The 24,455-nt window shown below is 34.9% G+C and overlaps 11 protein-coding genes across 11 annotated transcripts in view; 3 read left to right on the top strand and 8 right to left on the bottom strand.

Annotated features, from left to right (window-relative positions):
* NAEGRDRAFT_81526 (uncharacterized protein) overlaps positions 1-5,455 on the bottom strand; it is a 5,791-nt gene extending 336 nt beyond the window's left edge. Inside the window, exon 1 of the mRNA XM_002671408.1 lies at positions 4,384-5,455. Within this exon, the coding sequence (XP_002671454.1) occupies positions 4,455-5,210 (756 nt within the window). The 5' untranslated portion in view covers positions 5,211-5,455 and the 3' untranslated portion in view covers positions 4,384-4,454. The remainder of the gene's footprint in view (positions 1-4,383) is intronic.
* A 403-nt stretch (positions 5,456-5,858) lies between these two features.
* On the top strand, positions 5,859-6,170 carry NAEGRDRAFT_73548 (uncharacterized protein; the record flags this gene model as incomplete). The annotated part of the gene is made up of 1 exon (XM_002671468.1): positions 5,859-6,170. One exon carries the CDS (start codon positions 5,859-5,861, stop codon positions 6,168-6,170), a length of 312 nt encoding a protein of 103 aa, XP_002671514.1.
* A 435-nt stretch (positions 6,171-6,605) lies between these two features.
* On the top strand, positions 6,606-7,695 carry NAEGRDRAFT_73547 (uncharacterized protein; the record flags this gene model as incomplete). The annotated part of the gene is made up of 2 exons (XM_002671467.1): positions 6,606-7,190; positions 7,357-7,695. The coding sequence occupies 2 exons, from the start codon at positions 6,606-6,608 to the stop codon at positions 7,693-7,695; spliced, it is 924 nt and encodes a 307-aa protein (XP_002671513.1).
* NAEGRDRAFT_81525 (uncharacterized protein) lies at positions 7,694-10,166 on the bottom strand. Its single transcript, XM_002671407.1, has 2 exons — positions 7,864-10,166; positions 7,694-7,786 (listed from the first exon to the last, which is right to left on the bottom strand). Exons 1-2 carry the CDS (start codon positions 10,083-10,085, stop codon positions 7,717-7,719), a joined length of 2,292 nt encoding a protein of 763 aa, XP_002671453.1. The 5' UTR covers positions 10,086-10,166; the 3' UTR covers positions 7,694-7,716.
* Positions 10,167-10,593: 427 nt separating this feature from the next.
* NAEGRDRAFT_73545 (uncharacterized protein) lies at positions 10,594-11,163 on the bottom strand (the record flags this gene model as incomplete). Its single annotated transcript, XM_002671406.1, has 1 exon — positions 10,594-11,163. The coding sequence occupies one exon, from the start codon at positions 11,161-11,163 to the stop codon at positions 10,594-10,596; it is 570 nt and encodes a 189-aa protein (XP_002671452.1).
* A 300-nt stretch (positions 11,164-11,463) lies between these two features.
* Positions 11,464-12,582, bottom strand: NAEGRDRAFT_73544 (uncharacterized protein; the record flags this gene model as incomplete). Its single annotated transcript, XM_002671405.1, has 2 exons — positions 11,464-12,131; positions 12,183-12,582. 2 exons carry the CDS (start codon positions 12,580-12,582, stop codon positions 11,464-11,466), a joined length of 1,068 nt encoding a protein of 355 aa, XP_002671451.1.
* A 1,012-nt stretch (positions 12,583-13,594) lies between these two features.
* Positions 13,595-14,347, top strand: NAEGRDRAFT_73543 (uncharacterized protein; the record flags this gene model as incomplete). Its single annotated transcript, XM_002671466.1, has 1 exon — positions 13,595-14,347. The coding sequence occupies one exon, from the start codon at positions 13,595-13,597 to the stop codon at positions 14,345-14,347; it is 753 nt and encodes a 250-aa protein (XP_002671512.1).
* A 328-nt stretch (positions 14,348-14,675) lies between these two features.
* NAEGRDRAFT_73542 (uncharacterized protein) lies at positions 14,676-15,094 on the bottom strand (the record flags this gene model as incomplete). Its single annotated transcript, XM_002671404.1, has 2 exons — positions 14,676-14,911; positions 14,965-15,094. The coding sequence occupies 2 exons, from the start codon at positions 15,092-15,094 to the stop codon at positions 14,676-14,678; spliced, it is 366 nt and encodes a 121-aa protein (XP_002671450.1).
* Positions 15,095-15,347: 253 nt separating this feature from the next.
* On the bottom strand, positions 15,348-16,084 carry NAEGRDRAFT_73541 (uncharacterized protein; the record flags this gene model as incomplete). The annotated part of the gene is made up of 2 exons (XM_002671403.1): positions 15,348-15,955; positions 15,994-16,084. 2 exons carry the CDS (start codon positions 16,082-16,084, stop codon positions 15,348-15,350), a joined length of 699 nt encoding a protein of 232 aa, XP_002671449.1.
* Positions 16,085-16,428: 344 nt separating this feature from the next.
* On the bottom strand, positions 16,429-18,602 carry NAEGRDRAFT_81524 (uncharacterized protein; the record flags this gene model as incomplete). The annotated part of the gene is made up of 1 exon (XM_002671402.1): positions 16,429-18,602. One exon carries the CDS (start codon positions 18,600-18,602, stop codon positions 16,443-16,445), a length of 2,160 nt encoding a protein of 719 aa, XP_002671448.1. The 3' UTR covers positions 16,429-16,442.
* A 415-nt stretch (positions 18,603-19,017) lies between these two features.
* NAEGRDRAFT_73539 (uncharacterized protein) lies at positions 19,018-24,220 on the bottom strand (the record flags this gene model as incomplete). The annotated part of the gene is made up of 4 exons (XM_002671401.1): positions 19,018-19,938; positions 20,033-20,124; positions 20,329-22,916; positions 22,971-24,220. 4 exons carry the CDS (start codon positions 24,218-24,220, stop codon positions 19,018-19,020), a joined length of 4,851 nt encoding a protein of 1,616 aa, XP_002671447.1.
* Between the last annotated feature and the right edge of the window lie 235 nt (positions 24,221-24,455).

Here is a 24,455-nt window from a genome sequence, read left to right as displayed (position 1 = left end):
TGGTGGGAGCGTAAATCTTGTCTTTTAACATCTTGCTGTGTTGAAATTTTTTCAGACAAAAATTTTTCATATTTATTGGTGTGTGTAGTTTACAATAAACCTTAGTGAGTGGGGTACTCACTTCAATTTATCCAACTACACACCAATAAATACGAAAACAATGAGCCCCTACTAGAAACCCAATTCTTTTGATACGTTTCTACTATAGAAAAACTCAGATCTGAAATATTTGTCAACCGCATTTGAAGACCAGTTGCCTAAAGCTTGAATAGCAGCGAGAGAAAAACCTGCTTGAGCTGCTTCATTAGCACCTCCAATTCTTAAAGAATGAGAGGAGAAACATCCATCTACTCCAATAACTGACGCCACAAATCTCAGTATCCACGAAATGTCGATTGTAGTCAAAGCCTTACTATTACCAAATAAGTAATCACCTTGATCTCTATACACCATCCACCTATTCAACCAAGATACTGGGCACAAATCATTTCCTGTACTCTCTATACACATAATTCTACCCATTCTACCCTGACTAGATTTAACTCTTCTACATTTCAATTTGACTGCCATTTTACCATTCTCCAAGCGAAGAAATTGAACATCTTCGGTCTTTAGTTCACCAAGTTCACTTCCTCTCAACATAGTTCGTAGACCTATGATCATCATAGATGTGTATAATACAAATTCTCTGTCAGACACGCTTCTCCTACCTATGCTCACCCACTTTCTAATAAATTCTAGTTGCCAAGCATTTCTTTCCTTCTCACTAGCCACTCTTGAAAGATTAGTCATTCCATTTAAAACTTCTCGAATATTATCTCCTCGCATTCCCTGATCTAAACTAAATTTCTTGGCAAATGCCATGATAGCAGCATATGCTGCACTGCAGTTGCTTCCTGACGGTGTTTTAAGGAACATGTTCGTCAGGAAAGCAATAAGATTATCTTCTGAAGGAGGAAAACAAGCCTTTCTTTCAATGTTAAATCTAATAAAGCGCACCCAATATCTTCTGTAGTTCTTGTCAGTGCTCTCTTTGTATCTGTGAGAGCTAATGACCTCCTTGGCAATTCTAATTAGTTCCGAGTTCGACAATCTATCAGACTTGCCTCTAATAGCCAAGATTTCTTGCAAGGTTCTACGTGACCTGTATTGGACTTTGTAAAGAAGTCCTTTCCATTCATCGATACACTCCTTATACGATACTTTTCTAGAATTGGCCACCAAAACCTTCTCTTCCATACTGGATGAATCAACACCATTATAGCTTTTGATTCTTCGCAATGTTTCAATACTCTTCCTATTAAGTTGAATGGGACGCAACACAAATTTACAACCTCTTCTGTCCATAATGTAGAGAAGGCGTCTGCTTTCTCTCCTCTGAAATTTCTTTCTCTTACCATGTAAGGCTTGACTTTGAAGCTTACGTGGGAAGCGAATCTGTCGAATCCTATTTCCACTAGAAGTTCCTTCTGAATCCTTTGAAATGCTGGAATAGTCATCTCCCAATCCGTGGGATCGTTCATTATCCCCCTGCTGATCCCGTCTGCCATATAATTCTCTTCCGACGGTAACCATTCCACAGACAATAGAGTTATATTGTGGCTGAATATAATTCTCCAGAAGCTCATAATTAACCTTCTCATAAGTGGGCTTTTTGCCCATCCCTTTAAAATGTTGTGTAAGATAATCCAATTGTCCACATAAATAATGATCTTTCTCTCTTCGAACAAATGCTTCCATTCCATCAAAGCTCTTAACACCGCTAACATTTCTCTTATATGGATATGAAGTTTTCTTTCTTGTTCCGACCATTGACCACCTATCTTCAAGTCCTTCTCCTCGAAATATGCTCCCCAACCCCAATCTGATGCATCTGTCCAGAAGTAATAGACCAATGATGGCCTCTGGAAGTGTTTTCCATTCCACATCCTTATATTTGCAATAATCCATTGAAGGTTGTGAATGACCCTGACATCCCTTACGAATACCGAAGCTTTCCATCCGTACTTCACTACTGTTTTTGCTATTAAGGCGAATATGGGAGCAAGCATCACCCTTGCTGGGATAAAACATTCCAAATAAGCAATCACTGTCCCGCTTATCGAACTCATCTTCCTTACCGACACTGTTTTGCCTAAATGAATCCGCGTGAGTACTGATTTTATCATATTCGTAATCTTCACTATCGTAGCCTCTGTCATTGATAGTGTCTTCGTTATAATATTCACACATGACCCCAACACTACTAATTCTGTCATTGGTTTCATTACACTCTTTCTTCTCTCTAACACTAAACCAAGCTGGTTTGCATCTTCCCTGCATATTTCTACATTCTGTACGGCTATTGTTTCTTCCACTACATTCACTATTTGCACATCGTCCAAATAATTGGAAAGACGCATGAGTGGTGATTCCATCAAAATTACCGCTTGATTCATTACCAAAGTGAAGTTCTATGGTGATCCATTCCAGCCAAAGGGCAACACAGTAAACTGTAATAATTGTCCAAAATAGTTGATAGCAAAAAATTTTCTTGAGTCCTTGTGGACTTTTAGCTGGTGGTACCCAGACTTCAAATCGAATGATGATAGGAACATGGTTCCAGATTCTGGAATAAACTCTAAGAATCTCTTCAATGTGTTGTACTTGAATTTGGGGATGAGGCAATATTTGTTTAAGGGTCTCAAGTCTACAATCAATCTGTACTGTTCTCCCTTTGGTACCAATCTGAACTTGGCCACTACTTCCGCATTCTGACAAGCTTCTAATGCACCAATCTTCTTTAGCAAATTTATCTCCCTTTCCAACCACTGTAGTTCCCTTATTGAGAACTTGGCTGAATTTACTGTCTCCACTGATCTTTTGAACCCTGTTGAAGGAAGCACTTTCACACCCTCTTTCAGGAGCCTTATTATCGAAGGTTTCGCTCCTCTTCTCTTCCACTCCTTCCAAGCATTCGAAATGGAGTGAACAGCTTGTTTCCTCTCCCGTATCTCTGCCGCATCTGGAGGATCGAAAAATAGTACTTACCGAGACGTATTTGGAAGTGGATTTATTGCAATTCTTTGCCAAGTGTCCAACTTCTCCGCATTTGAAACAGTGGGAAGCTACAGGATAGGTATCTCTTGCCTTTTCAACAGCTTTAGTCATATTATTGATGACTGGCAAGTTTCCATTCTTAATCACTTCACTTTCTACCTTCATCAACTTGGAGGCGACCTTAATAAGGTCAGCCTGTTCTCTCCAGGTCTTATCTGAACGAATGATACGAACCTTCTCCGCAAGATGCTTGTCGAAGGAAACGAGCTTGAGGTGTACCGCTTTCTCCTTGATATATTCAATGGCACCCTCCAACTTGTCTGCAACTGACTCATCCTTGTTCAACAATGCAGCACCGTAGACGCTTCCTGCGACCTCTTTCAAGGTGTCGTACTCTGCTTTCAATGCTTGGTTATTGGTACTCAATGGCGGAAACGTTTCCTTAACCTTTTCTTCAACCTGTTTACCGACCACTAAAATGTTGATTTGGCGGTTCATCTCTTCCCATTGTTGTCTACTTGGGAGATTCCAAGTAGCTGGCTTTTCAAGGAAATCAGCTGGGTCAAGAATAACACCTCTTCTCTTCCACTCCTTGTCGTCTGTTTCTTCAATCCTTCTCTTTTGGACGAACTCTCTAACCTGACTAACGCTAGAAACCTTTGGGGTAGCCATTTGAGATGAAGAAGAAGTCTTATTCATGTTACTTGGAGTGCTTGCCTCTTGCAAAGAGGTAGTCTTACTTCTAGTGGAAGCAACTTTACCACTCTTTGCTAACTTCTTAATACCTTTGGTAAAGTATTCCTGGGCCTCTGCTTTTGTTGAGAAGTTGTTGAATAACGCACCACCTGCGTCTTCAACAATTTCTAGCCATCTTTCTTTGTCTTCAGGGTTTTCGCCAAGTAGATCCAATACCATCTTGATGGTGTTTGGAGGCATACTAGCCATAACATCACTGGAGTGTTCTTTAATAAGAGCGTAAATCTTGTCTTTTAACATCTTGCTGTGTTGAAATTTTTTCAGACAAAAATTTTTCATATTTATTGGTGTGTGTAGTTTACAATAAACCTTAGTGAGTGGGGTACTCACTTCAACTTTCATTCAAGAAATCTGCATGACTCCTCAAAATGGAAAGTAACAAATTGACCCAACGTTTATCACCAAACACTTAAAAAAAGTAGCAGATTCCAACTCGAAATTTATTTGAAATAGTTTCAAATCGACATTGAATGATTCCACTATTATTGTCAATGCTCATTCTCAATGAGATGGAGGCTTTCAATCCATCAATTCTCATCCCTCAAAAATTAGGCAACTTTCTTTGAATCATATTCAGAAGATGAAGACTTTGGCATTTTGACATACAATTCCTCTCGAACAATGAATCGTTTAGGATTGAAGAATGCAGACACATAGGGCTACACCAAACATGGAACTGAAATAAGGCACCAATAAGAAGGTGTCTCATGGAAATTGCCAATTGTCAAAGTGACTGCCAAGGCAACTAACCATCCACCAACGACAACACTTCCCATCACCCAACTCTTTCCAAAGAAATCATTATCCTTAACTGAATATCTAAAGAAATGAGGAAATGCAGCAACCATCAACCAAGTAAACCACGAAATGCCATGTCCCCATATTGGATGATAGGGAAACATCCAATATAAATGATTAGGTCCTTGCATTGAACACAATTTGGTATTCACATTTTGAATTTCAATTCCCAAAACATTTCCTGGAACACCTTCCAGATTGTCATTTTCAATTCCAACACCAAATCCACCAACTTGAAAATAACCCATTGCCAAACTGATACTTGCCAGAATTAGGGTGGAGAAGGAGCAAAACAAAGCATATCTGAAAGTACTTCTTCCCTTCGCTGTATTCCTTAAACACCAATAATTGTGTGCCAGTGGTTGAGTCCAAATTAGAAAGTGAGCCACAATTGACAGGAAAATATTTGAAGTGGTGCCACACGTTCCTTCAATTCCAAACCAATACTGTAGAAATTGTAGGAATTCCATCAAGGTATACGACAGGTACATTAATACTTGAGATATACTCCGTGCTCTCCACTCCTTTCGAATAGCAAGTGTTCTTCGAATCTGATCCAAAGTCATCAATCCTCCTAGGATGGAAAAGAACAAGGAAGCTCTGAGAGACCAACACATGTTTCGTTTTTTGTTTGTTTTTACTAACAGAATTGAGCGTTGAAATGTTTTTTTACAAGAATCTTTTTTTACAATGTTTTGAAAAGTTAGTTGACAAAGAAGGGAAAAGTATTATTTGGATACTTTCTAGAAGATGGAAAGAAAATATTGAAATCATTCTTATCATATGTTATTCAGTTTGGCCAGAAATTAAAATGATTATGAGCAGTTGACAAGAGAGAAACCTTAATGGAAAGTAAACTAAATTTATAATTGAAAATTAATCCAATTGAACTTTTTCTTCACATCATTAATGATGGAAAGCTGGTCCAAAATAACTGATATTTTCCTATTCAACAATTAGATTCCTCCAATTTGATTCAATCCAAACAAACTAAAGTGAGATAACAGTTTATTTCTAATGATTATCCATCTAGATTGGATTATTTTTGGTAAAAATGCATTATCTCCTTCATTCCTTTTCTAGTAAGTGTTAAACAAGGTATTGTCCTATATAAAAAACTCATTTAAATTAACCTTTCTAATAATACTAACCGAAAGTAGATTAAAAAAAAACGAAAGCACTTGATGGAACAAACCAAACAACTTGCCCTTGATTTTCTCCTCTCTCAAGACGGAGTCAAATCAGACAGTGATGATTTTAAAAACATGTCCGAATATTATGGATTTGCCTTTGATGGTAATTCAGTTTATTCTCAACATGCACATTCTCTACAAATTCCAGATCATTTAATGAAGAATTCTAAAAAGTATGGACTCTGGTCAGTCTATCTCGGTAATCCAGAAGGAATGGGACGTGAAGTCTTGGTTCAAAATTTGCTCAAAGATTCCTATTTTAGGGAATATCTGGACTATCCAGAAATGTTACATAAGGAATATAGAGAGAGAATTATTTCTGACATGAAGGATGAGTTAAAGGAAACTCAGGATGATATTAAAGTTTACAATATGTTTTATTAATAGAGAGATTAGGTTGCAATTTAAATTGGTTTCCATTTACAATGTTACAATTTAGATAATATGTGAAATAAGATTTTGAAAATAATATGGGAAATTGAACGAATGTATAATGATTGAATTCGAAAGGTATTGTTCCAATATGTCTGAACAACAAAGGATTCATCATTATGATTAATATTATTGAAACTAATAAAACATTCATTTCTTCAAATTATTCATGAAAATACTATTCGAATAATATTATTCGAAATTTGTATATTTCGAATAGATTTTTCTCATTCGTTTGTATTGTAAAATGAAAATCTCATGCCTTGCTAGATCACCAATTATCCATGTAATGGGCCAGAGCTCAAAAAAACGACACTTTCTCACATCACAAATTCAGCTGTCAGGTCACTTGAAAATTATCTTTAAAAAAAAATTCACAACCGACAAATGAAAGCAAACAAATTAGTTTTTGCTCTTCTTCTCACGCTTGCCTTGTTTTCCATCTACACACAACAAGTAGAAGGACTTAAATTAAAGCAAGCTGTCAAGAAGATTAAAAATGTCGCAAAAACTGTCAAGTCACTTGTCAATAGTGACAAGGAAATGGAAATTGTGAATAGAAGATTGAAAACTATTTGTCCAAGAGATATTGAATGGGCAGGATTTTTCTCTCAAGATGTTTATCATAACAAAATTTCACAAGTTCCAATTGTCAAATGTTCATCCCTGCCAAATGCCAAAGATTACAAAGTTGTCAAGTTTCATCGTTCATCACAAACTTCTTTCAAAATTTATTATAATGCATTGACTAGAACTGTTGTAATTTCATTCAGAGGAGTTGAACCAAAGAATGTTAAAAATTGGGCTGATTCGTTTAATTTCAAGTTGACTGATTTTAATGGAAATGGAAAGGTTCATAGAGGTTTCTTGCAACATTATAAGAAATTGAAGGAAACTTTGGTTGCTGCTTTAAAGAAGGTTTTTAGTAGTGAAAATCAAGTTGACACTGTCATGTTTACTGGACATTCAAAGGTTTGTTATATTTTTTTATTAGAATTTATACGAAAGGATGATGGTGATAAATTTGTGATCCGAATTATCATTGAACATTTTTGGATATTGGATTTTCACAACAACATAACGGAATTTAATTTAATTACTTAAAACATTTGATTGGAAAATTAATAATTATTATTAGGGAGCTGCTGTTACTAGTATTGCTGCTTTGGACTTTGTTTCATCAAAATACGTTGATTATAAGAATGCCAAGATTAAATTAATTACTTTTGGTCAACCTAGAACTGGCGATGCCAAATTTGTTTCAACTATTAATGCTGCCATTCCAGAATTTGCCAGAGTTGTGGATTTCTACAAGTCAAAGAAGAATAAGGTCAGATATGATCTTGTTGCACTTGTTCCACCAAGAGCTATGAAATTTTCTCATGCAGGTGTTGATATTAGAATTAAATGTCAAAAGAAAAATCGTGTCAAGTGCCACGAAATTAAACAATATAACAAGTCTATTCAAATGCTTTAATAAACAAAATTTGAACTGCATTTATTTCAAGTGGGCGAATTCTTTTAATTGTAATGAGGCTCTAATTGTTTGTAACATGAAATAGTCCTCTCTATAAATGTTATTGATCAGATAATGAAATACAACATTAATCATTAAATTAAATATCTTAGAAATAATAATACTTACGAGAAACATTTTTGGAGACAACTTAGATAATCAAAAACTCCTCCATTAGAAATTAACAATTCACTACTCAGGGTGTGAACAATTTTAGGCACTGATAATTCATAATCTTCAATTGATTTGAATTTCAAAACTCGAGAACTAGTAGTGTTTACACTAGGATCCTTTAGCAGGTTGTAATGATTTGGTATGGTCCATTCAAGAGATGAGTTACCCTTCCTCCAATTTTCAAGTGTTGAATTATGGGCATATTTAAAGTTAATGTGTAGTGTCTTTAGTAAGTCATCAATGAACGTCATAGAGTTAGTGTTTGGATTCTTCTTTTCACAATTCCATTTAACTATTGTAGAAATGAGTGCACTCATTACGTGTCCATCACTATTATTCAGAGTGGCAATTACAGGAATACTCTGTATATATGAAAATAGCTCTGATGGTCCATAAATAAGTTTTGGTACAATAATTCCAGAGGATGGAATGTACTCGAGTACCCAAAATCCAATCATGATACATACAACAAACTCGTCGTTGTGAATAAAGGAATCTCGGAAGTGTAAATTATTTCTAGTAGAAAATACAGGCGACATTAATTGAGCAACTTCAGTCTTTGCATAGAAAACATTTTTGAAAATTTTTGGTAGAATGATTAAGCGAACAGTGAGCTCACTTCTGCTCATCATGTGGAAAGGATTTAGGAAATCTAATTGGAAATTGATAATTGAGGAAGGAATATCACCTTTTTCGGTAGAAGTGTTATTACTAGAATATGAGTCGTTCAAATTTAGGTTAGAGGTAATATTTTCATAGGCATCATTAGAATTGAAAAAATTGGAAGAATAGTTAATGTCACCATCTTCAGTAGTGTTCGCAAGAAGATTGTCATTGGTAACACTATGATAAGCTGGTGATTTAGGAGTGAAATGATCCATTCTAGAAGTACTAGGTGATTTTCCGAGTCTTTCCTCTTCTTCGAGGAATAATTCTTCAATCTTGGATTGCATTTCCAAGTAGAATGAAATATCACTGACATTTGAAAAGATTGTCTCCTTCAAAGTTATTTCATCTGAAAGAACCAATGAAAAATAGGCCAAGAAATAGTCAGGCACATTTTTCATGGAAGGAAACATGGCCCTCAGTTTTTCATGAACCAATCGTTGTTGTGGTGAGAATTCCATCAATTGATATTCCACTAATTGATCTCTCGAATTACTAACACTTGAAGCAGCTGAAGAAACACTCATTGGTGAGCTAGATAAACTTCTATTCACTGTGGAAGGTTGTGGAGCTGATGATGATAAAATTGCATAATTATAGATAAAGTAATTATTCTGCCATGATGAAGGACTTGGAGACATTTGTAAACTAACCAATGGATTACCAGTTCCATTAGGAGACAATAAACTTCCAGAATTTTGATAATTAAAAGTAGCCCAATTAGGTGGAGGCTGACTTGAAGTTTTTCTATGAAAATGTCCACCAGTTTGTATCATTCCAGTCGATGATGATGAAAGTAGAGGAAAATGTCCACTTGCACCACTATGTGTCGAACCATTTGATATTGTTCTATTATGGTGATGATGTTGATTATTTTGCACTGATGAATTCAAATTCGAATCATTCAATTGCAATTGAGGTTGTTGCTTTTCATTATGCTTTCCCTCATTACTCTTCTTACTCTTCTTACTCGATGATGAAGACGATGATGATGCCGATGCCGAATTATTCCCTCTCAATGATCGGAACCTGAACGAACCGCCAACACCACTCTTTTTTTTCTGATTGGAAATTACTGTAGAATTTGGCGGGGAATTTTTTGTTGTTGTTGATGAAGAGGATGCAAGGCTTGGAGTTGTTGTTGTTGTATGATTGTTGGTCAGAAGGAAACGTTGATGATGACTTGTCGGAGAGGTACCTGGACTTGAACGAGCATTATTGCTACCACTACTACTACTACCATTGTTACCACCTGTTGTTGTGGAGGTACTCAAACTTCTTGTTCGATTTGATTTGGATTTTCGGAGTGTTGGTGAGTCAGAAGAAGAAAAATTGGAATTATTATTGTTGGGATGATGATGATGATTGGAAGGAGAGGAATTGGCTTGAATTTCTTCTGTACTCACAATACGATATTGGGAGGGAGAGGTTGCTTCATCATTTCTTTGAGAGGTTTCGTCTTGTTGATTTGGTCGACGAAACCTAGCACCTTTGGCAAATTTATTTCCCATAGGTTGATAATTTCAATGCAGAAAGAAATAACTTTTTACCAACACTCTCTGTGTATTAATTTGAAAATGGTGCTGGTTCAAGAAAAGTGTTTGGTTATTTTTTTTAATGTGACATTCGACAGCAAGACGTTGAAGAGCTCTTGAAAATGGTTGTCTCTTATGGACCGCTTACCGGCTATGTTATCCAAGAAACATAATAGGTCAAGGTGTTACTCTATGGCAATTTCATGTTTGTTGCATGATAGTTTAATCATTGATAATTTAATAATTGGAAGAATTTCACTACTTGATTTGTTTCTCGATGAATGTTAAAATTTCTGGGATTTTTCTTGCTCCTTCGTAGAACTTCTTGGATTTCAAATTTCCATTTGTGTAGAACATCAAGGTTGGGTAACCTCTGACTCCCAGTGGAACCACGAGTGTATTGATGTGATTTGGTCCAACAACTTAGTTCAATTTGTTAAATAATTGTTAAATCATTGTTAACATAGGTCAATATTATAAAAATTCACATACCCTTTCCAATATTGATTATTCCTCCATAAATTTTACCCAATTCCACAACTAGTTTTTCAAAAGTTGGAGCAAACTGAATGCAATGAGAACAACTTGGTGAAAAAACATAAACCAATGCATTTGGTGATGATTTGATAAAATCATCATAGGTTTCTCCACTCAAATCTTGCACAGGTTGTTGCGGAGGAATACTATTTCCTAAATCCTCATGTTCCTCTTCTTCTTTTTGAATTGTTGTTGTTGGTTTTTCCTCAACTTGCTTGTTGGCTGCTGCAGGTGTTTGTACTACAATTCCCGTAGGCTTCTTCACTTCTTCATCAACTTTAGCAGGTGTTGCTGCTTGTGCTGGTGTTACTACTATTGCTTCTTGTTGTTGTTGTTGTTTAGCAGAGTTTGCTTCTAATGTTGTTGATAAAGCTTGTTTTTGAAACTTTGTCGGAACGGAGAACAAACTAAAAGTAAAAGCCAAGTAAATTAGTACGGAGACTACAATGGTGAGAATGACCAATCGTTTAAAAAGTGATGATTTACTAGTGGCACTCGAATGAATATGTGCTGTCATTATGTTATATGTTACACTTGATGATGGTAATTAAAATTGATGATCCGAGGCTCTGATACTATTAGCAAAATTAGAGATGATCAGCACTATCGATTCGTTATCTAAGCAGATAGAGAATTTGATTCAAATAAATTATAATCTAATCTTGGGAAAGATTTCAAGACAATTTTTTTTTCTTCTTAATGATGACGATAACTTGGAATTTCCAAGTCGGGAAGCCAAGTTTGGAATTTCTAATTATCTGTTTCAATCTTTAAATTCAAACAAGTTTTAATGAGAATTTATTGCCGATTTCATTCGTTACTTTCTAACACCAACTGCATGAGGTGCTTTAGCTGTATAAGATTCATCCAAATATTTGACTTCTTCAGGGGTGAGTTCAATATCCAAAGCAGCAATTGACGATTCTATATTCGATACTTTTGTGGCACCAACAATAGGACTAGTAACTCCTGGTTTCTTCAATAGCCAAGCAATAGCAATTTGAGCTGGTGAGACATTCTTCTTATTAGCCAATTCTGAAACTCTTCTCAAATTTTCCTTATCACCTTCAGTCATGGTTTCTTTGAATTGTTTTTGAATGAAATCTGAATTTGCTCTCTTGGATTTCTCATCATCATCCTCATCATTGCTTGTTTTCTCAGAGTTGACAAATTCGTGAGCTCTTGCCAAAATTCCCTTAGCAAGTGGACTGTATGGAGTTAAGGAAACTTTCTGATCCAAACACATTGGAATCATGTCTCTTTCCTCTTCTCTATAAAGTAAATGATAGAGATTTTGCATGGAAATAAATTTGGTCAATCCCTTCTTATCAGCATAATGTTGAGCTTTAGCAAATTGCCAAGCAAACATTGAAGAGGCACCAATATATCTGACCTTTCCAGATTTTACCAAATCATGCAAAGTTTCCATGGTTTCTTCAATAGGAGTGTCTGGATCCCAACGATGAATAATATACAAATCAATGTCTGTTTACAATATTCAGTCAACCAAGAGATGCAATTTTCAAAATTACTTACAATCAGTTCCCAATCTTTCCAATGATTCCTCAACAGCATGCATAATATGCTTTCTCGACAATCCATGAGTATTCACCTTCTTATCATCACTCAACAATAGCAATCTTTGTTCTCCACTCTTGTCAACCGGACCAAAAACCTTAGTGGCAATAACAACTTCCTCTCTCGGAATGTTATTCTCCCTAATGAATTTACCCAAAATTCTCTCACTTTCACCATTCGAATAAATGTTGGCAGTGTCGAAGAAGTTAATTCCCAACTCCCAGGCCTTCTTGAGAATGATCATTGATTCTGATTCTTCCAAAACCCAATCAAACCATTTTGGTGAGCCGAAACTCATGCATCCGAGACAGATTTTGGAGACTTTCAAGCCAGTGTTACCTAAATTTTCATACTTCATCTTGTTTCTTCTAATTGTGTTGCTGTTTGTTTTTTTTTTATTGATTTGTTAATTGTGTCGAGTTTCTTTTTAAAGGAAAGAGAATTTGTACGAAAGTGCGAGCGAGGGTCTTTTTGAAATGTACTCGTACTTTGTCAATAAGTTAGATGTCATCCATTTATTCAATTGTTTACTTGCAACTTATCAATCTCCTTCTGTTGTAAAACCAATTTAAACAAGTCTATTTCGTTTTTCATTTTACAAATATTCGAAATTAGAAACTGATTGATAAAGAAAGGAAAGAATGAAAAGATTAAGTCATGAGGAAGCTACTGTCCAGAATCCACTTTTTGGTTCTCTCATTAGCAATCAATTTGCAAGTTCACCATTTACAAAATCAACTTTAAATTGGATTTGCATCTATATATTCATTTTCATGCATGATACAAAACAAAACATGTTGAGAAAAACAAGTCATAACTGATAACTAGCTGTCATGTCACACTTTTAAAATCACCTTATCAAGTGGACTATTCCCGTAATTCAACATTTAACCATTCCAATCAATTGATCTTAAAAAAAAACAAACACACAACAACATGTCTACCACCACCTCCAACTCACCAGATTTCCAACAACTTTTATCCCATTACGGTCTTTTAGTTGGTAAATATTTCCTAGCTCCAATTGCAATCAATATTGTTGGCTATTCGATTGGAGCGACTCACTTTAGAGCTAGAACACCTCTGGCTGGTGGTTTGATGGGATTGAGTATTTCCATTTTCGTTGACTCTCTTCTTGTTTGGTTGGGGAGGATTTTTGGCTGCAATCTTGTTGAGTGGAGGAACTTTGGGTGCCTTATTCTTCATGTGGCCAACTATTAGATGATAATTAGAACATGAAATTTAGAAGGAGTGTAATAAATTGCAAAGTTTGTCCACTGGAAACAATGTTTTGAATTATCAAAACATGTTCAGGAGTTTTTCGGAGATGAAAAAGGAGTTGAAAAGTTTTAAAATCTTCTTTAAAAAAAATGGCTCAACATGATACATCCACTAGCACGGCACAAACAACTACTTCCATCCCGACCTATGATCCATTGGATTTAATCCACAATTTTTCTTCTGATGAACATACCACATCAATTATTGTGGAAAAACCAAAAATGGAAAAACAGGATGAAAAACCAACATTTGAACAGGAACACGATGTAAAATTAGTAGCCACCATTCAGTTGGATTCTCATACCAAGTTATTATCATTGAAAATTAATGAAAAAGAGGAAAATCAGCTGAGTTCAGATCAGGAAAATTATTTAATCAGAAATGTTGTGTATCCGTGCAATTCATTGATGGAAAAACATGTTTCTAAATTGGATAAATATTATAGTGTTGGAGTGGTGGTTGGAGTTGTGATTTTGTGTGTAATTTCATTGTGTCTTGTGATTCCACTCATTGTGGACATGGACAATAGTTTAGTTTATTTTCTGATTGCAATTCCTTTCGTTTTGGGTATTGGAATTGTTGTGGGAGTTTTGTTTTACTTTTTGAGGAGAAAAATTGTAAATAATCATTCAATTTGTGAAGCTGAAATTGAAAGAGTTTTGAGGGTTGAGGAAGAAAGAATTCGAGAATCGAATGCTGAATACGAATCATTTTTTAAGGATTCAGAAAGAGTAAATGTCAAGTTGCAATTGGATTATCCAAACATTAGAAGAATCTCACTGAAAAATACTTGGAAGTTTTTAACAGATTCGCCCTCAATTTTAATTTATTTTGGTGAATGATCCATTTTCATTTCTCAATCATTTCATTCAAAGAGTTTCTCCAAATTTATTGGAAATCGAAATGTGTTCATAAATAAAATTACATTTATTTATCTACTTTTCATATATTGACATTTTGTGTTTTGTGTGAAATTAATTTTACAAATTGTTTTATAAATTTACAATTATCAAGAAATAATATAACAAAATTTTCCTCATCTCCAACATCTCCAACCACTCTACATTATTTTACATCGAATAATTATCTAATACTATTGTTACTATTAAATATTTAAAAATATTAACTATTTAAAAATAGTCAATTTTCCATCCATTTCAATGAATCAATTTACAAATCACCACTATAAGTTGATGTAGTGGTTGTTTCTGCCACAACAACAACCATATCAGAACCATCATTTGCAACATATCCATGAAGAATTCCCATTTGACTTTGTCTCTTTTTTAAATCTTGAATTTTAATGTAGATTGTGAGTGCAGTTGGTTCGGGAACTTTGCTATCCACCAAATCATCAATGTGGAAATTCATGAGAGCTCCACCATCAAATCCGGCTTTAGTAATGGCTGAGAAAAGTTATTGGAAAGTGTTAGAGAAAGTTTCGGATTATTTTACATACCTTGAATAACAGTTTTGTTGTAACGTTCTCTGGTTAACCACTCTGCAAAGTTATTGACAGTCCACGTGTTTATAGGAACATCGATAACGTCAATCTGTGGTACACTTTTGCTTTGGAAGAATTTTTTCATTTTTTTTGTTTGTTGAAAGTTGACACTTCTCGAATCCTTCTTAACTTTCACATTTCAATAAGGAAAACATTGTCTGTTAATACAGAAACAACATTGTATGTCACTGGCTTGGTATGTAAAAAGATTATCCGATTGTTTACAATGAGGTCAATATCAATTCTTTCAATAATCAGTTATTCACACAATGTTGTTTTCTCATGCCCTGAGATTTATTCATGTGCATGATGAGCCATTCTGTTCCAGCAAGTGATCTTTAAGAACATTCATATTCAAGATTTCCTTTACAAATTCCAATCTTTCCAGTATTCTTTCCATCATTGTAATCTCTAATGTCACACGAAACATCATCTTCAATTTTACCTCTCAAACCTCTTGGTATCCAAATAGGTTTTTTCTTCTTTATGACTGTTCCATTGACCTTAATGACCTTATTATGAATGCATGATGATGTTTTACCATTCTCTTCATGTTGAAGTTTCCACAACATTTTAGGTGGTCTCTCTCTTGGAAGAACACCACACATTCTAATGACTGCATGACCATCACCTGTTGGAGTACATTGTTGAAGAGGGAGAGTTGTCATCTTTGCACACACCTTACATTCTTCATCACATTCCTCCCTAAGAATAAAGTTTGCATAGGTACAATGTGATTGTTGATAGACACCTGGACTCACTTGAAGGCATGATTGAGATGGTTGGTAGAGAGGTTGAGTTTCCATGCTGATCAAATAGTCCTTACTACATGTAGGGCCTTCATATGTATAGACTTTAAACAATTCAGTGCTGGTATTAAAACTGAATGGATAACCATAATATGGTAAATCATTAGGATTTGGAGTTGGATAATAACGTTTCGTTTCTTGGTTTTGTTGTTGTGTTGCTGCTCGTTAAGAATACTCAATGAGCCTTGAACGCAAACAGCAGTAAGCGCAAGAAGTAACAAGAGCCAAGTTGTCAAGGTAACTGAGAGCGAGAACTCACTGAACATTTTTTTTATCAAACATTGTTTTTAATAAGTGCGTGAAACAGTGAAGGTACCTACCTTATGTGTAGTAAAATAGCAATTGTCGGTGTGATATTGTATTCCTCCTTGGAGCGGAGTTCATATACCTTAATAATATTAAAGTATAATAAAAGGTTATAAAAATTAATAAAAGGTTGTGAGGGATAGGTTTAGTCAAGTTTCCTTTTTGTCCATTAAGGATAAGTCTCTAGATAAAGTTGACAATAGAAGTACTTGATCTTGATACCATTATTAAACCTCATAGTTCAAGTTTAATAATTCAATTCATAATCAGAAGGAAGAATTGAAAGATGGAAGTTGTAGTGATTGAAAACAAAACTATTTACTCAAATCCAGCAGAAATGTGCTTGGATGTTTCAAGTATGTACAAATTACGTTCGATTGTGGTATTTCTCTTCCATTCAGCATAAATACCAAACAATGAAACGTAGAGAGCTAGGAGTGATGATTTAACATAGGTGAGCCAGAATAATCTCATTTCAAAATAAGCTCTGCTTGACAAGGAAGAAATTCTTTGAGTAATTCTCCTCAAACGACTCATATTACCATCGTCACTTCTAATGGAACATCCCTTAGCAGCAGCTCTAGCCATGATTGAAAATCTATTGACCTTAGCTCCTAAATCTCTGTTAAGAGCACGGAGGATATTATCAGTTCTCAAAATAAAGACCATATTGTCTGGCATATTCTTGTAAATATTCACAAAATCATCTCTTTGAACTTGCATGGCTGTGAAGAACTCTTCCCAATCCTTTTCAGTAAGTTGTTTTTCGTTTTGAGTAGAAACAAGAGAGTCAAAACCTTGCATCATGATAATGGAAGCATAGAGCTTGTAATCAGAAATTCCCAATTGATTGCAATATCTTTCCATGTGTTTGGTATCTCCAAGAATAATACTCATCCAAAAATTAGCATAATTTCTACGGAAGTCATCATCAATTTCCTTATATAAACCATGGTCGAGAATGACAATTTGTGGTTCAGATGGATTCTTTGGGTTTTGTCTAACAAGAATATTGGAAGGGTGAGGGTCGCAATGGAACAAGCCATGAACCATGATTTGTTCAGAGAAGGACTTTAAAATTCTCTTGGAAATGTCTGATTCACTAAATCCCATCTTTCTAATAGCTTCAACATTGTCTGCCTTCACTGCATTCTCAATAAATTCCATAGTCAAAACTCTTGAACTAGTCAAATCAGAGTAGACTTTAGGAATGTAAATGTCCTTTCTCTTTTTCATGTTTGCGGCTGCCTTGGTTGCATTGTTGGCCTCATGTAAAAAGTTAAGTTCCGTATAGAGACCATCCTTCAACTCCTCATTGAACTTGTTGTTGAGAGCTACCAATGCATCAATATTCTCTGCATCATCTTGCAAATAGTATACATTAATTGAAAACTTGTTTGCAATATCATTGGTTTCCATGTCATTGAAGAAGAATCTTCTTACATAGGGATATTGAATTTTAACAGCAACAAGAGTGCCATCCTTAGTTCTTGCTCTGTGTACTTGAGCAATAGAGGCAGAAGCAATTGGTTCCTTCTCAAATTCAATAAACAATTCCTCGAGTGGTTTTCCAAAATCTTGATGAATGACCTTTCTCACTTCATCATATCCAACAGTAGGTGCTTGATCTCTCATAGCAGCCATTACAGTACAATATTCATCTGGAATCCATCCTCCCAACGAAGCAAAGAATTGACCATACTTGATATATATTCCCTTGAAAGACATGAACAAATTCTTCAATCTTACTGCATTCATATAGTGATGTGCCTTCTTTAATTGCTTGAATTCATCTGAATTCTTATCAGGAAAAGGTGCTCCGAACCAATACTTTGGATTCTTCCATGATGTATCCAAGAGAAGGAAATAATCTCCAGCAATAACAAAGAGTGTAAAGAAAGCCCTAACAAATCTATCTAAATTCTCCAAATTATACATGAATTTGATGAGTGCTTCATTATAAAAGAGTGCATCTTCTGGATCATCGAGTTTAAATCTAGTAAAAAGTTCTAAACAACCCTTCATCAATAGAAAGGCTGAAATTAAAGCACCTAATATTCCAAAGGAAAGATAAAAGATTCCCTTTCCAAGCTTTCTCAATAAATTAATAATTATATTACTATTTTCTTCAATGATTTGTTTAGAACTTGCTGTTGTTGTTGAATTATTTGTAGAATTATTGATGGTACTGAATTTACGTGTTTGTTGTATTGTTGATAAAGATGATGATGATAAATTATTATTCTTATTATTAATATCTATTAATTCTTGTTGTTGATTAGATGTAAAAAGCTTATTTACAGGCTGTACAAAAGATCTTTTCTTATTATTGGTGATGAGAGAATTGGACAATGAAGAAGAGGAAGAATTGATCATCAAACGACTTTTCGAATGAATATTGGTAGTAGAAGTGCTGCCACTGCTGTTATTGGCAACAATGGAGGAAATTATTCCTCTCTTTTGCAATGTCTTCCACATGTCTATTACTGATGATGAATTAATATATATTTCTCTACAATGATGATGTCAAACTATTCTACACAAACTCCGCTATTATAAATATCTCTTATGATCTTATCCACAACAATGAACGGTTCTTCTTGTTTTTTTCTACTGTGTATATTGACAATTAAATTTGTTGTGAATATTCCATTGATGTGGTGCTGTTGTTGTTAGAGAGTATAGATGACGAGGCAAGTAAGGACCCGAAGTTTTTGAAGTGTCAAAAAGAGGCCTTTCCAATTTATTTGCTCTCTCCAATGAGCAAAGAAAGGAGGGATTGTAATGCCGCACAGGAATGCTTTCTGTAAATTAAGTAATTTGATACTTTTCATTAAGAATGCAAGACATATTGTGAAAATTGTGTGTTTGGTTTGTAATTGTTGATTGATTCTTAGGTACTCTGTTTGAGGGATTGACGAAAGACAAAGAGAAAGCTCACCAAGATTAAAATGACATTCACAATAATGATGAATATTGCTACCATCCAATAGGGAACTAATCCATTGAAGAGAACCTCTACAGAGCCAGTATCTGATTTACCATCCATTTTGGAGAAGAGGTAGAGAATATTCTGATACATGGAAATAGCCATTTGAACTCCAATGAATTGCAATGAAAATGTCAGTATCTTTCCATTTGCTTTGACAGACATTACCAAGAGAATTACAGCAAGACATGGTAAGAAAATGATACCAAATAATGATTTTCTCACCAGTAAAACTGTACAAACAAATACAATGACTGAAATTAAACCAAGTAAAATTCTCGAGAATATTTCATGTTTCACAAAGAGAACAGATAAGCAAATGATTAAACAGCCAAAGAATGTTGGACCAAGAGGTCCATTCACACTAATGATAGCATTACATATCCTACTATCTGCATAATCGGCATAGACAGTCAATCCTGATCCATTGCTTTCAATAATAATGTATTTCAAACTATTTCCACAAAGTAAAGCGCTTGTGGCATGTCCCATCTCGTGCCAAAATGTTCCAAATATCGTAAATGGATAAGCAATATATCGTCCAACATCCGATGGCAGCTGCCAAATTAAAACTGTAACTATTGATGCAAAAATCAGCCATGAAATACTACTGCCAAACCATTTTTTAACTCTCTCAAACCAAGATCCAACAATTGTCTGAATAGATCTCCCTCCACTGTTCACTCTTTCTGATGGTGTCTGTATTAAATTATCAGTGTTTGAAAAATCTGATCTTGCATCATCATTAAAATCCTTATTCAATGGTGTACGGTCCGAGAAGGAACTATTAATAAAATCCAAATCATCCACTCCCAATTCCAAATCCTTTTCCGATTTTCGTCGATTATTTAATGATGTAAAATTCATCATCAATATGTTGATTCTATTTTTTTTCTATTTTGATTATTTTCAAACCTACCTCATCATCCGTTGTATTCGTTGCATTATTATAATTATTCGGAGGAGTAACAACGTTGTGTTGTTCGTGAGGCTGATTACCAATCTCGTTGTCTACCATTTTTTTTGTAAAGTGTTTTATGAATGTACTTAAATAACAGTGAAAATCAAGAGAGAGTGGATAATGTAAATGGATTGTCTTTACTTGGTGGAGGTGACATTACAAAATTTCAAAATTAAGGAGATTGGTATTGTTGGTAATATTCATTGTGAAATGTGAATAACACAATTGAATGTAGGTAAAGAAGAATTTCATACTGCCATTCTTTGGGATTAGAGTGAGGAATTCCTCAGGAGTGTTGGTAAGTGCCAAATTTCTCAACACACGATCTAGTAAATTGTAGAGGAATTTAGGACAGATGGCAGGCTTGGAATCTTGGGTATTGACTGATTCGACTTGTTGAATGTATTCAAAGATTAACTGGAGAACACACTTCCATTCCTCAACATTCTTGCAGTGTTCCTGAATGAATCCATAGAGAACATCCATTTTAGATTTGAAATTTTCATTGTCTTCATTCACTTGTCCAAGAATTTCAAATAATCTTTCAATGCCTTCCTTGAGTTGTTTTGAACCAGTCATACACAAAATTTTCAAAGTCTCAAAACCAACTGTAGAATGAGCGTTGGAAGATTCAATAATCTTGATAAATTCTTGGAAAAGATCGCCATTTCCTGAAAGAAGTTGAACAAAGAAGCAAATCAAACCTTGGGCACTGTACAACAAGTGAATCATTAAAAGGAATGGGTCATTCTCTGTAAGAGAAAAGAGGGTAGCATCTGCCATTGAAATGCTCTCTAAAATACTATTAACATCGTTGTACTTTTCTGAGAGGGTTTTAGAGTTTACATTTCCAAACGAGTCTCTATTCTTTTCAAACTCATAATTTACAAATTCTTTTGGCCATTTGAGATTTTCACGGAAAGGAATAAATGAATAGTGGAGGAAGGAACAATATTGCTTCAAATCTTGAAGTTGTGAAAGGTTTGAGATGAGGGGAGCAAACTCTTGACCTATAATATCTTCATTTGATGAAATATCTGAAGGAGACATGAAAGGTTGAGGAGAATTCAAAGAATTAATCAAATCCACCTTACTCTTAACACACTTGACCAATAACTCAATGTCAGATTGCTTCAATGTTAGAGTTACTTGTTCCAATTCCGATATGAATACTTTGAGTAATAGGAGAGCATTATCAATTAGTATTTTCTCATTTGTATAATCGCCAGCAATAAGTAGTGAGGACAAGTAGATTTGTTGCATCACAAGAGGTGTAATTGGAAGTTCTTCAGCTGTAAATTTGATTTCTTCTCCCTTCAGCAAATTGAGAACGTGTTGAGTTTCTAATGGACAACAATTAGCAGAGGTCAAACGTACAAGGGCTTCCAATAAACACCATGGAGCATATTCTCTAATAGTTTTTGCAAACAAGGAGAATGGCTCGCTTGGTGAAGTTAACAAGTTTGGATAATTGATCAAAAAGTCAACCAAACAGTTGCCTTCCACAGACCTTAAAATTGTAATAGCTTGCTCAGCTTCTCCATTGTTCAATTGCATCAATGAAAGAACAATTGCATCTTTAGGCATGATATCAAACCAAGATTGTTCTCCAATGCAGTTTTGCTCTCCTTGACTCATTTCAAGTTGAGAAACAGTCTGTTGAGCCTTGATATATTCTTCACTGATTTCATGCAATAGTGAGATGGCATGACTCTTGGAAAAGTTAATACTACCAGATAAGATGACATTGGACAATCTGTGTGGCGTTCTTTGCCTGTAAATGGAGAGTATTTTATCACCCAATTCTTCTGAGCAAACCTTCTCCATATTGCTAATGTCATTATCAAAGAGAACATGATCCAGGAAGAGAAGAAGAGATTCTTCTCTAACAGACAAATTCTCAAAGACATTATCGATTGGTCTGTCACTATTCGAATAAGCATAGGCTGCCTTATCGATTTGTCCAGCAGAAACATAGGTATCACCTATTAATCCGAATGATCTCTTCAATAATGTAGTATAGTTTTGCAAGTCCACTCTTGTTTTTAAAATAATGACCGGATCTGTCTCTGGTCTATCCAATTTCTTTTCCTTTGCTAAAAGTTCAAAATATTTTGATTGCAATAAGCTGTGAGATTCCTTCAAAAGTTTCATATACTTGGCATTATCTTGGGTCTTGTACATTATGGCATGTTCGAGCATGTCTTCATAAATTTCACATAATTCTACCGAGTTCAGGGCATAAATGTTATAGGAAAATTCTTCAACAACTGGTTGGGCTGTGGATTTTGGTTCTTCCTTTTTTCTTCTTGCACTGAAAATTGGTAGGAGTGAGCCACTTCTTGAACCCTCTTTGGCTGTTGAAGCTCTACTGACTTTCTCAATGCTTCTCATGTCAGACACGAGAACAGTCTTCTCTGTCTGTTGGTTATAATAGGCAGCAATGGAAACATTCTCGTTGCTGCTCATCTTGGAGAGAAGAATGACATGCTTGTCTGTGGCAGAGACGTTCTTGAGACCAATGAAAGGATGGAACCTGAGAAGGCAACCATTATTACTGCCAAGAACTGACCAAATTTCCAATCCTACTGGTGTAATAGCATAAAGGAACAATGAATTGACAGCACTCATTAAGCATTCTCCTGTATATTCAAATTCGCAAAGTAATTGTTGAGGACTCGATAATCCATAAACATAACCACAAGTTGAAGTACTCAAAATACATTTCATGCCTGTATTTTGATTAAAGTCTCTCTTTTGAGCAATGTTTTGAAGAAAGTGAATAGATCTTGGACTTTCCTCATCGGTGAAATGTTTGTGAAGTAAATTGGTACAAGCCTCACTGTAATTATTAATGAATAAACAAATTCATAGGTCAATAATATTGATAACTTACATGTAGTGAGTATTTACAAAAGCTGGGTGATCGACTGTTGTGGTTTCTCCAACAATATCATAGGCAATATTAGTTGAAAATGTAATGGCAGTCTTTTTCTTCTTTCTATCCTCAGGTGTTATTGCTACAGCCTCACTGTATTTCTGAGTGGCTGGAGAAGGAAGTAATTCTTTGGTTGCCATATCGAGACGAATTTGTATTTCGTCACTAGATTCCAATTGACTTTTACCCCAATACATGGCCATTGTCTTGTTTGTGAGGGGACCAGATCCATTTCTTTGCCTTTGTAGAATGGAAGTACTGGTTGGTGTGGATTGAGTTTCAATAGTTGGTCCAATAAATTGATCCTGAATTCTTGATTGAATTTTCTTTTGAATATCCAATAGTGATAGATTTTTAGTGTTGAGAATTTCTGCATTGTTTTGTAATTCAGCTTCTTCCATGAGGTCATCCTCTTGAATATTCTCCACAAATTCAAACTTTTGACTGTCTTTTAATTTTAATTCCACAACACGGACATCTTTTGTTGTTCCGTACCCAATAAATTGGTTAAAAACAGAAATACACTTGACATTCCAAGAAGTGTGAAGTTTTAACACACAAACAGATGTATCATGATTTGTAAATTTCCACAATGAAATAACATCCTTCACACAAGTCAACAGTTGATTACTATATGTACAGACAGAAATAAGCAATTCACTATTTAAAGAATCTCCACTAGCAAATGTCGTAAAATGTTGAATCGGTAATGTAGAAGGTGTAATTATTGTCTTTCTCTCCTTCTTATCATAATCAAAATGATAAACTCTACAACATTGCTCCACACTCACTCCACCATTTGTTCCCTGACTGTTATTATTATTAACACTCGTGAGATTTGATTTAAAATCCGTCAAATTTGATGATGTTGCCAAAACATTTAAACTATTATTCATCGGAGAGGATGTTATTGTTGCTCCTCCATTCAATGATGATGAAGATGATGAATATAAAACTCTCCTTTCCACCGTAATTACTCTCCTAATATCTGGCAAATAATGAATAGCATCCACTTGATTCCACAAAGGCTGAAATTCATAAAGGCAATGAAACTCTTTCTGTGTTGTTTGTGTCGAGTAGCCTTTGACAATTCCATTGTATGCGACCCAGAATAAACTATCACTCGCAGCACTGCAGTAGGGCTGTCCGAGATCGTGTGGGCACAAAATATCTTGTGATTGAAAAACTCTGATATTGTGTGAGTCCATTTTTTTTAAAATTATTTTTTTAAATAATAAATTACAAATGACTATTTAATATTTAATTATTATTAACACTTAAAATCAAATGTTCTTTTTATGAATGAAATTCATTTTTGAAAGTAAAGAGTGCTCTAGATTAGAAAAAGAACTTTTTTGCAGAAATTCGAAACCTCTATGGAAAATTAATCCAACCCAAAAATAACAATTTTCAAACAGTTAGATAGAGGATGAAATGAATCGA

The sequence above is a fragment of the Naegleria gruberi genome (genome assembly GCF_000004985.1).
Source record: "Naegleria gruberi genomic scaffold NAEGRscaffold_61, whole genome shotgun sequence".
Taxonomy (NCBI): Eukaryota; Heterolobosea; class Eutetramitea; order Acrasida; family Naegleriidae; genus Naegleria; species Naegleria gruberi.
The sequence above is the reverse complement of the archived record's forward strand: the minus strand, read 5'-3'. Positions and strand labels throughout refer to the sequence as shown.